Source organism: Tenrec ecaudatus, chromosome 5 (assembly GCF_050624435.1).
Source record: "Tenrec ecaudatus isolate mTenEca1 chromosome 5, mTenEca1.hap1, whole genome shotgun sequence".
Taxonomy (NCBI): domain Eukaryota; kingdom Metazoa; phylum Chordata; class Mammalia; order Afrosoricida; family Tenrecidae; genus Tenrec; species Tenrec ecaudatus.
Genome location: NC_134534.1, coordinates 18,861,010 through 18,873,343, shown reverse-complemented (window position 1 = coordinate 18,873,343; position 12,334 = coordinate 18,861,010). Strand labels below are relative to the sequence as shown.

At 45.8% G+C, this 12,334-nt stretch overlaps 1 protein-coding gene across 3 annotated transcripts in view; it reads left to right on the top strand.

The window, feature by feature from the left end:
- COL14A1 (collagen type XIV alpha 1 chain) overlaps window positions 1-12,334 on the top strand; it is a 218,803-nt gene that overhangs the window by 154,681 nt on the left and 51,788 nt on the right. For all 3 annotated transcript variants that reach the window (XM_075549323.1, XM_075549322.1, XM_075549324.1), the window contains exons 37-40: window positions 4,524-4,577; window positions 7,454-7,549; window positions 8,726-8,779; window positions 9,384-9,437. In XM_075549323.1, the coding sequence (XP_075405438.1) occupies window positions 4,524-4,577; window positions 7,454-7,549; window positions 8,726-8,779; window positions 9,384-9,437 (258 nt within the window). The remainder of the gene's footprint in view (window positions 1-4,523; window positions 4,578-7,453; window positions 7,550-8,725; window positions 8,780-9,383; window positions 9,438-12,334) is intronic.

The window sequence follows — 12,334 nt, the reverse complement described above, 5'->3', positions numbered from 1 at the left end:
CAAATGTGAGTTAGAAAGAATTGTGATAGACTGGGTATGTTCTTTGGTGTATATTAGGTTGCCAGGAATATGGAAAACCTGGCCACCCGAGTAGTGTAATGGTCAGGAGGTGAGAACAGTCACTGTTCAGCGAATGGCTCAGAGGGAGGCCGTCCGAAGGCAGACGATGCTACGTCGGCAAGGACCCGAGCTGGTCTCAGCTGCCCACGTGGCTCCTCAGTGCTTCAGATTTTCATTCTTAGGCCCGTTCCCTGTCGGTCACATTGACCTCAAATGGTGACCATGCCGATGTCCGGTTGCAAAGCCGTCTTTGAAAACAACTATCTAGCATCTTTAATAGTCTTTATAGTTGTTGTATCCTGTCCAGTTGAGTCTACCAGCTGGTCACTGTATAGGACAGGGTAGAATTGCCCCATTCTTAGCCTATAACCTCCATGGAAGCAGATTGCGGCTGTGTTGTCTCCAGCCGAGCGAATGGTGTGTATGCTCAGACCCTGCCCTTTCTGTAGACACGATGTGTTCATCATCATCGTTACTGGCCTTTCAAGTGGTCAGCCTAAACGTGGCGGGGAACCAGGGAAGGCTCTTCCGTAGCCTGCCTGCCTCGGGGAATATGTTTGCAACACGTCACAGATTTGTCACTGCTAGGTACCATCTATTTGGCTGTGACGCAGAGTGAACGAGCCTTTGCCCAACACAGTGACACACGCCCCGCCTGTGCCGTCCTCACGGTGGTTCCTAGGCTCCAGCCCATTGTTGCAGCCACAGCATCAACCCGTCTCTTTCCAGCCCATTGTTGCAGCCACAGCATCAACCCGTCTCTTTCCAGCCCATTGTTGCAGCCACAGCATCAACCCGTCTCTTTCCAGCCCATTGTTGCAGCCACAGCATCAACCCGTCTCTTTCCAGCCCATTGTTGCAGCCACAGCATCAACCCGTCTCTTTCCAGCCCATTGTTGCAGCCACAGCATCAACCCGTCTCTTTGAGGGTCTTCCTTTTTCACTGCCCGTCATTTACCGAGCTCGGTGTCCTTCTTCAGGACCTGGTCTCTCTGCAGTCTTTCCCTCCTAAGTGCTCTGGCTGGACTTCTTCCAAGAAAGATTTGCTCCTTCTTCTGGCGGCCCACAGGACTTGGAATACTGTGCACCAGCACTATCATGCAAACATACCCGTTCTTCTCCAGTCCACTGAGCCATTGTCCAGCTTTCCCAAAGATAGGAGGGGACGGAAAGCACCCTGGCCTGGGTCGGGCGCACCTCGGTCCTCAAAGTGACAACTGCGTGCTTTAGCACCTTAAAGGAATATCGTATCCAAGATCATGAAGGGTTTCTGTGCCTGAAAGAAACAAAGGCAACCCCAAAGAAAACGGGGTAAGCTATACAAACAGGGAGTTACAGTGAGCATAAGACGCACACGGATAAACGTTGTGCAAAGATGATCTCACCTGGTAACCTTCAGGGAGGTGAAAATGAAAATGAGAGTAAATTGCTGTTTCTTATTCGTCACCTTGGTAGACGTGTAAGATTTAACAAGATCGGTTATCGATTAAGGTGGAAAAAGGTAAACAAACTACTAGCAGATATAAAAGCTGGCACAGCTGAGGGACATTTGAAGCTATATCTGCATACACCTATCACATTTTATGAAGACTTCCATTTTTTGTATCTTCCTCTGAGAATGATTAACATTCGTATTTAAGGCTGAATGAGGAAGTTATTTGGAACACAGACTTAATAGTAAAAGCACAGGATCAGAACAACACTCACTGTCTAATGATAGGAAAATGGCTTAAAGAGCTAATGCTTACTTATCATGGATTTGAATGACTGTGCAGCAGTGCAAAGAATGTGTTACATCTGCATGTCAGCACGTGTCAGCACAAAGGAAACTCAGGACAAATGGAGAGACGTCACATAGGTAAACTACACGCACAAAATAATCCCACACCATCGTACAGCTGATATTTTCTATAGGCACATATTTGCGTACCTAGAATATAATTTTATAATGATATCTTAAACCATTTTAGTGGTTAAGAAAAAAAAGCTGGAAAAAAACTTTCAAGATCACTTGATCCGGTGTTTTTCCCAAGTGATACTAATGTCCTGCTGGTTCACAAAATGATTTTCAGTTGTCGTAAGCATAGCATGAAATAGACTGGAATCTCATAGGAAGGAGGCTATTCGATTTTCAATCCTTTCGACTAGATGAAAGAGACATTCTCAATCCATGGCCCATGTGGGCCTCCTAAAATGTACTCATCCCCCATTTTGACAAAGAGCCAATCCTTGACTCAGAGCCTTCAATAGGAACAAAATCGGTGTTGTTGTTAGGTGCCACCTAGTTGGCTCCGAGCCATAGCTACCTGATGCACAATAGAATGAAACTGCACTGCCCTGCGCCAGCCTCCCTGTACTGCCTTTGCCTCAGCCCATGGGTGTGGCTGCTCATTCAATCCGCCTCATGCAGGGTCTTCCTTGTTACCAAACATGATGTCCTCCTCCAGGGACTCGTCTCTCCTGAAGACTTGTCCAAACATGTAACACAAAGTCTTTCCATCCTTGACTCAAAGGAGCACATGGCCTTACTTCTCCAATACAGATCGGTTTGTCCTTTTAGCAGTCCATCGTACGGCCAATACTCTTCTGCAGCACCACAATTTAAACGCATCGATTCTCCTTCACGCTTCCTTATTCACTGGCCAACGGTCACATGCATATGATGCAATGGAGAAGACCGTGGCCTGGGTCAGGTGCACCTTAGGCTTTCGAGTGACATCCTCACTCTTCCATACTCTAAAAAGGTCTTGTGCAGAAGATTTATCTAATGCAATATGTCCTTTGATCTCTGGAGTGCGTCCATGAGCATTCATTATGGTTCCAAGGAGGACAAAACCCTGGACAATTTCAACCTTTTTTCCATTTATCACGGTGTTACCTATTAGTCAAATTGTGAGGATGTTGAGCTCCCTTACATTGAGTTGAACGCCATACTGAAGGCTGCAGTCCTTGATCTTTGTCAGCAAGTGCTTCAAATCATCCTCACTTTCAGCAAGCGAGGTGTGCCAGCTGCACACCACAGGTTGTTAATGAGCTTTACCCAGTCCTGCTGCCACACTCTTCTTCATATAATCCAGCTTCTCTGCTGATTTCCTCAGCATCCAGATTGAACAACTCTAACAACAGGACACAACCCTGACGCACACCTTTCCTGATTTTAAATCATGCTGTTTCCTTGTTCTGTTTGCACAACCACCCCTTGATCAACGTACAAGTTCTGAATGCGCACAAGCAAGTGTGCTGGAATTCCCAGTCTTCTTGCGGTTATGTACTGTTTATTATGGTTCACGCCGTCGAGTGCCTTTGCATAGTCAACGAAACACAAGTAACCATCTTTCTGGCATTCTCTGCATTGAACCAAGACCCACCTGACGCCGGCAACGACATCCCTTGTTCCATGTCTTCTTTGGAACCTAGCCTGCATTTCTGGTAGTTTCCGGACAACGTACTGCAGCAATTGTTGTCGGGTAATCTTAAGCCAAGTGTTACTCGTGGGCAGTAGCAATGATATCATTCTAGAGTGAAGCCTTCTGTTGGGTCACCTTTCTTTGGAGTGGCCACAAAGATGGATCTCTTCCAGTCAGTTGGCCAGGTAGCTGTCTTCCAGGTTTCCTGCAGAGACGAGCGAGTGCTCCCAGTGCTTCTTCAGCTTTCCAAAACATGTCAGTGGGTATCCCGTCAATTCCTGGAGCCTTGTTTTTGGCTAATGCATTCAGCACAGTTTGAACTTCTTCCTTCAGCACTATTGGTTCTTGCTCATATGCTGCTTCCTAAAATAAAACAAAGTCTAGGTCCCTGTAATAACATTATTGCAGTCTAGGTTTATTACTCCCCTCTACTTTCAGTCATCATTTGCTATTACTGCAGCGCTAACACTGGTTTCTTTTCAAATGGATTTGCTCAAGTTAGTGTAGATATCTAGATTATGTATGCTGTTAGACATCTGTAGACAGAGAATATATAAACACATATGCTAATATGGAAAAGTCCTGATGGGAAATGCAAATGATTGAAGTTTCACAGGCACGCATATGTTCTTTTAAAACTTTGTAAAGAAAATTAAATTATTACTACATTTGTATGGTTTTAAAAAAGATTTCTATTGAATTTTTTCCCCCTAAAAGTTATGGTATAAAATAAGTACACTTTCAATCAACAGCATATTTTAATAGTTTCACTCATTAGTAGCACTGAAAAAATGAATCCTGTACATTTTCGAGACTTAAAGTGGTTTGGCATACTGAAAAACAAACAAACTGCTCTCCAAGTATGAAATCGTCGACAAGGAGGGCTGGGGGAAGTGGCAAATTTCCAGGAAAGAATCGTGAAGAATGTATACCATTACACGATGTGTTGGCCTTTAGACAAAATGAGAATAATATAATCCACATTGCAAGGAAAGTGGACGGAATAGAGTGCTTTGAGAATTTTCTTTGTGCTAATACTCACCATCTGTTTGCCAGGGTGGCCCAGGACTCCGAGGACCAAAAGGTCAACAAGGCGAACAGGGTCCAAAGGTAATGTTCCTCCTCGCTCACAATTTGCCATCATGTTGAAGTCCATCACTAGGGACCCTGTGCAAAGGAAAGCTCCCTAGAGTTTCGTGGAAATTACAACTGACTTTCCATGTTTCTGAAAGACCTGTGCGTTCCCCTCAAATGCGCATTCCAACACTCGATGAAAAGAGGGGTTTCTGGGTCAGAAAGAAAAGCGTGTCGATGTTCTGAGTGATGTAGTCTCGAGGGTCGTGTTCTCTGTGTGTGTCTCTGTCTGCCAGTCTCTCTCTATGCTTGGACCACAGTCTCTGCCATTTTCTGCTTCCTTTATCGACCACGTGATGCTTCCTTGGGGAAACACTGCATCACAACCAGGCAGCGGTCTCTCTCAGGGAATCTCTCAGCTTTGGGATTTCTTCTCCCTTGCTCCTCTGTAAAATCAGATACCCAGCTTTGTTTTCCATTCCTATTGCCCAAAGCCGTCAAGGCATCAGGAGCCATGCCAAGCACCTTTGGGCCTCTCTACGGAGATGGAGCCATGCCAAGCCATGCCATGCCAAGCCATGCCAAGATACATGTTTTTCTCCTTTGTTTGAAGGTATCCTATAGGCCGGCAGAAGTCCTTCCACTAAATGAGTTCAGGTCTCGCTATCTCTTCTCTGCCTTTTGACATATCTTCCAACTGGTCTTCTAGATCCAGTGGTTTGACTTTCTAATTGAGTCTTCATTTCCTAAAGTCGATACCTGGTTATTTCCTCCTCTTCAACACTCGCAGGCATATGCGATTGCTTGGAGAATACAGTTCACACTCCTGGGCCTGGCCTTCAAGGTCCTTTGTAGCAGGACTCTGCCTCTCCTCTCACCGTGTTGTTCCCTGTGATCTCAGCTCTGTCCATCTCGCTTTACGGACTGCTTCAATCTGGGTACTTACCAACTGTGTGTAGTATTTACCTATGGAGCTGAGCATCGTGAGCGGGTTTTCCACGCTTGATAACTATCTTCTTATTTGATAGTTCGCATTTATGACAGTGTTGAAAAAATGATTATGAAGCCCCTTCAAAGCCTCTGGCCAGGGCTCTAACCAGGCCAGGGGCTGCAGTGACAACTGGCCACACAAAGGACGGTGGCTGATCAGCCACTGGATGCCTTTTCTGTTCGTCTGTGTCATCTCTGAGTGGCCACGGTGGGTACTGGGCAATGGTGCAAGGACGCAAAGTTTCGGGAAGGCAAGGGAGGCTTGGAGAGGCCCAAAGGTGCTGGGAAAATTGACGGGGAAGGAGGGTGTAGAGAAGGTGAGGGCTGCAGGTACTGTGTGGTGGGTGGGCCCCGAACAAGTGAGGTCCTCACTCAGGGCAGGTGGTGGCAGACGGTGAGCAACACTGACCACCACCCCTAACTTTGCAGGCTCTGTGATACTGGGGAATGTTAATGAGGAAGTGGGGTGGTCTACCTTTGCCCTATGCACCCTGAGACAGAGGCTGTGAGCAACCAGGGTATCGACTTGTGTCCAAGATGGGGTATAGCGCTGATTCTCACACGATGCCGATTTTAATGACCAACTTGGTGTTCGGAACTGAGTCGTGTTAATGCATGAAGAATAGTGTAAAACTGAAACAAGAACAAACAAGTTTTTTTTTAATTTTTAAGGGCGGGGGCGAAACACATTGAGAAACTCGCTGCCATTATTTCCATGGACACTCAGTAACAGTAGAACAGCTCCCTGTGGAGGCTGAGGCTGTTAGAAACCTCATCTTCCTCCTACACAGTGCCTCATGGGTTCAAACCTCAGACCTCGCAGTTAGCAGCCCAGCGTGTAACCCACTACCCCACCAGGGCTCCTTCACGTTAGGAAAGAATGTGGGAATGAAGGAGGAGGCAAACGAAAGAAGGTCCCAGCCCACTGATGGCGTCTCTGGGTGGTACAAGTGATGGTGTGGTCAGCTGCTAACTGAAAGGTTGGAAGGTTAAGTCCATTCACAGGCACCTTGCAAAAAGGGCCTGGTGAACTACTTCAAAAAACTCAGTCTTGAAAGACTACGGACCCCAGTTCTACTCTGACGCATATGGGGTTGTTAAGAGTTGGAACCTACTCATCAACTGCTCTCTCTCTCCTCCTCCGCTCTACTTTTTCATCCCTTGTTCTTTGTCCCAAGGATTAGAATCACCCTCCAGACCATTAAGATGCCTATGTGTCGGAGGCCTGGATATGATAAGAGAATAGCATGAGCTGGAATCACCGGATGGGAGAAGTGGGAAGTGCATTTGTGGGCGAGTCAAATGTCTGGGTGTAAGATGGCAGAGGTCATGTAGTTTTTAGCTCAACCACAGCAGAATCCACACGCTGGCGTTAGAAATCACGAAGAAGAACTCAAGCAGCATGGACTGGAGGAAAGGTGTTGAGGAAGCATGGGGAGGGTGGCAGGATGGAGGTGAGAAAGATAACCAGGCCTAGGTGGAATGTCTCCCACGATGTAGAGGGGTGCCCGTGAGGTCGGTGATTGACAGCAGTGGAGATGGAGCTGATGAGGTTCAGCGTGGGGATGGAGGCTTCACAGACCAGGAGGGTGGTCTAGAGACCTTTCTACCTTTGAAATGTGTTGTGGAGTGTGGGTGGTCTGGTGACTCACACATTTGGCGTAGCATTCTTCTTTAAGGAAGCAAAACAGAAAGTTACAGCAATCAATCCCAGTGTGTTTATTCTTCTGGCTGACTGATGACTCTTCTGATTGGCTGATGACATTTTGCCTGGGAGGTGAAACGTATGAAGCTTGGTGTCTTCCTTTCCTATGAATGTTTCAGGTCTTAGGTGGAAATTATCTAAGGGAACACAGAAACATCTTTTGGGCATCAGAGTGACCAGCTAATTTCTGACCTGATTTTTCTCCATTGCCTTTCAGGGACCAGAGGGGCCTCGAGGTGAAACAGGCCCATTAGGACCTCAGGGTCCTCCTGGACCCCAAGGACCCAGTGGGCTCTCCATTCAAGGAATGCCTGTGAGTGTTGTGGAAAGATTTCCAAGGGCTTTATTATTACGTCTCCGTGAGGCTGCCAAGAATGATCTTTTGTTTTCTGTGCCTTGATAATGAGCCCTAGTCCATGCTTACCCCTAAAATAAAGAGTTGAGAAATGAATTGCATAATACATACATAATGACTATGGGTCCATTCATTAGCTGTGTCTTTCGCCAATTTTTTTGTTCAATGATGGGCTTCTCTTTTATATAACACACAGGTACATGCATGGATAGTAAGGACACCCACAGGGATTTTGCCTGTAGAAGAAAAACAGGCCTTAGCGGGTATAACCTGGATGAACCGAGTCCTTCCTGGGTGTGATAAAACCCCAAACAAAACAAATATTAACTAATGTTAAATTCTTCTGTATGTATTTGTAGTAAGTGTGGAAATAGCTTCCGGAAAGCCACTTAGTCACATTTTTATCTGGACGGGCATCGAAGTGCAGTCTATTGAGTGAGAGATTCAGGTTTCAGATGGTGCAGTTGAGGAGCCTGCATTTCCTCACTAAAGTCCTTAATTCCAACTGAAAACAAACTGCATGCCACTCTCTGAATTTCTTACCGATAGGCACCTAGATTTAATGACTAAAACCGAGTTATACAGTAAATATATGAAGCATCCAAATCCATACTCTCAGTAGACATCTTTTGTTCATCTGATGACATCTCTCTAGCTGAGAAGTTTTCCTCACAGAGTTATGTCCATATTTTAGAAAGCATGAACGTGCCAATTTGTATAATTACTACTCCTTATAACAAACGTGTTGAGGTCTTACTACCTGCCTGGTCCTGTGCTGGTTTTCCCATTTTAACATCCCGTGAGCCCAAAACAAACTGTATCAACAAGCCCAAAACAAACTGATATAAACTTTAAACTACACCTCAGGCTGATAAGTTTCAGTAGCCCCTCCACACACTTCCACTGTGGGCTGTGTATTGAGATGACAGTAGCGTAAATCAACAATGAAGTGCCGTAGGAATGTGTGTGTAAATAGCATCACCTATGTAAGGAGTAACACGCTCTGTCATTGGATGTTGGCACAGAAGCAATTTAATGTTAAAATGTCCAAGCCGCGGTCAGGAGTGGGAGGTGCACAAAGATGAAGAATTTATTAGGTGCTTGTAACATTTTCTTGTGCTTTGGGTTTTTCAGGGAATGCCAGGAGAGAAAGGAGAAAAAGGAGAGACTGGTGTGCCTGGACCACAGGTATTATTTCTAATTTTTAGTCTAGAGTTTTGCCAGGAAGGAGGGGAAAGACTATGAATTTGGCCATAAGTGGTTTCCTTATTAGAGGCTGTTTGACTGTTTGCCTAAACAGGCAGTCCCCGGTTACAAGTGAATCTCTGACTTACCTTCAGTGCCTGAATAGAAATTTAACTCATGTAAAGCCTATTTTATAAAAGATTCCAGACACTTACAATGTACAATGGATGGTAACAACAGACAGGTACTGTGTACAATATAACAGGACAAAAAGAAGTTTGAACCTGACATTAGATGGTAACCGTACCTCACTGTTCTGACTTAACGTACAAATTCAACTCTAAAACAAATTTCATACTCTGGGGACTAGCTGTAATCATTGCCTGTAAGCCCCTTCTAAGGGTCTCCTGATGCTCCCTAGCCTGAGCTCTGCTAGGGGACACGTATTTCCTAAGAATAACTTCTGGGTTCTGAATTCTAAGTCACAATGACCTCACCTTCATGCCATTAGCTTTGTTTGGAGGCCTTGATCTGGATCAGATCAGCTGGGTTACAGGAGAACTCATTTCTGTGCCTCAAAGTCCATTTTTGCCCTTGCTTTCCTTAGGGTGTCCCAGGAGGCATTGGTTTACCAGGACGAGATGGCTCACCAGGACAGAGGGTAAGAACTTACCCGACCGTTGGTAGTTAGCAAAGCCGGTTTCTTATCTAGCATTCTTTGCTGCTGGCAGGTTTCAAGGCAAAGAAGGCAGTTTTGTCCCTGTGTTCCCACCGTGTCTACATTGTACCCGTCCTTACGCTATGCCATTGCACCACCACCTGTAGCTGTTCCTTTCATCATGTAAACAGCTGTCTCTACAACACTGAGATCGGAAGAACTAGATGGTACCCAGCTACCACTACCAACTGTTCTCAAAATTCTAACATAATCATTCTTCCATAGAATGGGAGAAATTTTTGAAACAAAACTCAAAACTATAAAAGAGACCAGAATTGCTGGTCAGATAGACTGGTGGAATCCCCAAGACCATAGTCCCTAGTCATCCTTCAGGTCCGAAACTGAACTCACTCCCAAGTCCCTGTGTTCTGCCAGACAACAGCCACGTCTATGAGGGGGACAAGAGCACTGATGAGGTGCACACATGTTAGAACACTCATCCATTTAAGACCAAAAGGGCAGCATTCACACAGGATGATGCTCAAAGCATTAGGAAAGAAGAAAAAACGGAAAGAGGACAAAGAGAAAGTAGTAAAGGGGATGGTATGTTGACAGAATTGCAATGACTGAGCTGAAGCAAAATGCTAGGGGTTGCAGGATGTAAAACTGATGAGCTCCTGTGTGAACCTTCACCCAGCTCACGGTCAAACATTTACATTTACAAAATAGCTCCAAACCCAACTTACAGCGACCATAGGAGGGCACAGTAGACCTGCCCCCTGCGAGTTTCTTCACGGGATCCAAAAGCCTGATCTTTCTCCTGGTTTCAAACTGCTGACCTTGCAGTGAGCAGCCCCAGGCCCTGGAAATATTTATCAAACCTTCTCTAATTAGCCACACTCCTTCCTGAACCCCTGGTTTCTTGAATGTAGCGTTCCCTGCATTGTATGTCTTGGTTTAGTAACTTTCCTCCCTCTTTCAGGTCCTCTAGACATAAACTTAAGGAACCATATATATTAAAAATTAAGCTTCTTGATTACCTGGTATTATGACTTACCTGGCCTTCTCCAGTTATTTATATATACCAATGGTCTGTTCTTTTAAACCAGTGTTTTCCAAAGTGGGCAATACTGCCCCTTGGGAGGTGCAGGAATGATCCAGGGGCTGCAAAAACAGATACCTACACTTTATCCTGGATGATGGACTGTTGTACACATGTTTTCCACTGGCTGGGGTAGGGTGTGTATGTGAGAGAGAGTGATTTCTTTTTGTTTTCAAGGGGCCGTAGGCCCAATACGTTTGGGAAGCTGTGTGTCCCCCTGTACTAGTAAAGCTCAGGAAAAGAGAGCACGGTGATGATTCGGAGAGGGATGAGTTCCTACCAGTTGTTTGTTCAGTCAACAAGCCTTTACTGTCGAGTCCTGCAGGGAGGTTTTGGTCCTCAAGAAGTTTCTAGTTCATTGGGAAGGATTAGACAAACTTATCGCTCAATAGCACATGCTCTAATGAGTGGGTCCATTTACCGAGCCCAGATGGGATGAGTTTTGTGGTAGAATGCTGGCCTTCCCTGTATGAGACCAGGGTTCAATGTCTCGTTGGTGCACTTCACGCACAGCCCACTCTCCTCTGTCCCTGACAGCTGTGCATTGCTCTGATGCTGAGCAGGTTTCAGTGGCATTTGTACACTAAGATCATCTCAGGAATGGCCTATCTAGTTGGCAAGCAGGAGAAAGATGAGCCTTTCTGCTCCTGTAAAGATTTATGCCATTGGAAAGATCAGTTCTTTTCTATCCTGTCGGGTTGCTGTGAGTCAGAATTGACTCGGTGGCAGTAAGTTGAGTTGATCTACTTTTGAAAATTAGTCAATGAACACCCTGTGAATCACAATGGTCAGATTTGTAACTGTGTTAGTCCGGGTGGACTAGAGGAACAAATCCATAGAAACTCACATGTGTATAAGGGAGAGTTTTATATAAAGGGTAATTGTACATTAAGAAACTATTCCAACCCAGTCCAGTCCAAGCCCATAAATCTGATTTTTAGTCCATATGTCCGATATCAGTCTGTAAAGTCCTCTGCAGACTCATGAAACATATGCAATGATGCTGAATGCAGGATGGTCACAAGCTAGTGGGCAGAAAGTCTTTGGATCCAGTGGTGGTGTAAGCATCTCAGCGCTGGCAGGGGTCTCTATGTGGCTTCTCTGGCTTCAGAGGGCTGGGTACATCAGGGTGGGTCCATGTGGCTTCTCCAGCTCCAGGAACTAGCATAGTTCCATATGTCTTGTCAGCCTCAATATGTCCCAGGGAGTGAATAGAGAGGGCAGTGTCTCCTGCCTCCAAGGGAGAAACACAGGATTTCCCAGAATTCTCAGGAGGCCATGCCCACACAGAGGCTTCACTGGCTATGATCTGATTGACAGGCTAGACTACACCCCTACACTCTTAACCCTCAAATTGACAAAGGATTACATAAAACTGCCACGGTGACCAATCCTGGGGAGGGCACAGGCTAGGCAGCATTCTGTTCTCTTGCACACAAGGTGGTCAGGGGATGGGAGCCAACTCCTCAGTAGCTGACAAAACAACAACAATGGTACCCAAAGAACAGGTAGTAAGCCAGACCTAGAGACTCAAGGAAGGCTTACCAGAGGGGGTACCATCTGGACTGAGCCTCGATGGAAAGACAGAAGTTGACCAGGCAGACGAGGAATGGAAAGCAATTCCTGGTAGAAAAGAAAATAGCCTAACCAAAGGAGTTTAGGTGAAGAGCGTTCGGACATTTCTAATATTGCGTATGTTCAAGACGTTTCGAGATGGCACTGTGGTGTGCGTGTGCACTGGCGTGGGGAGATCGCGAGGGAAACACCACAAAGAATCATTCAGGTGCCTGGGACAGCG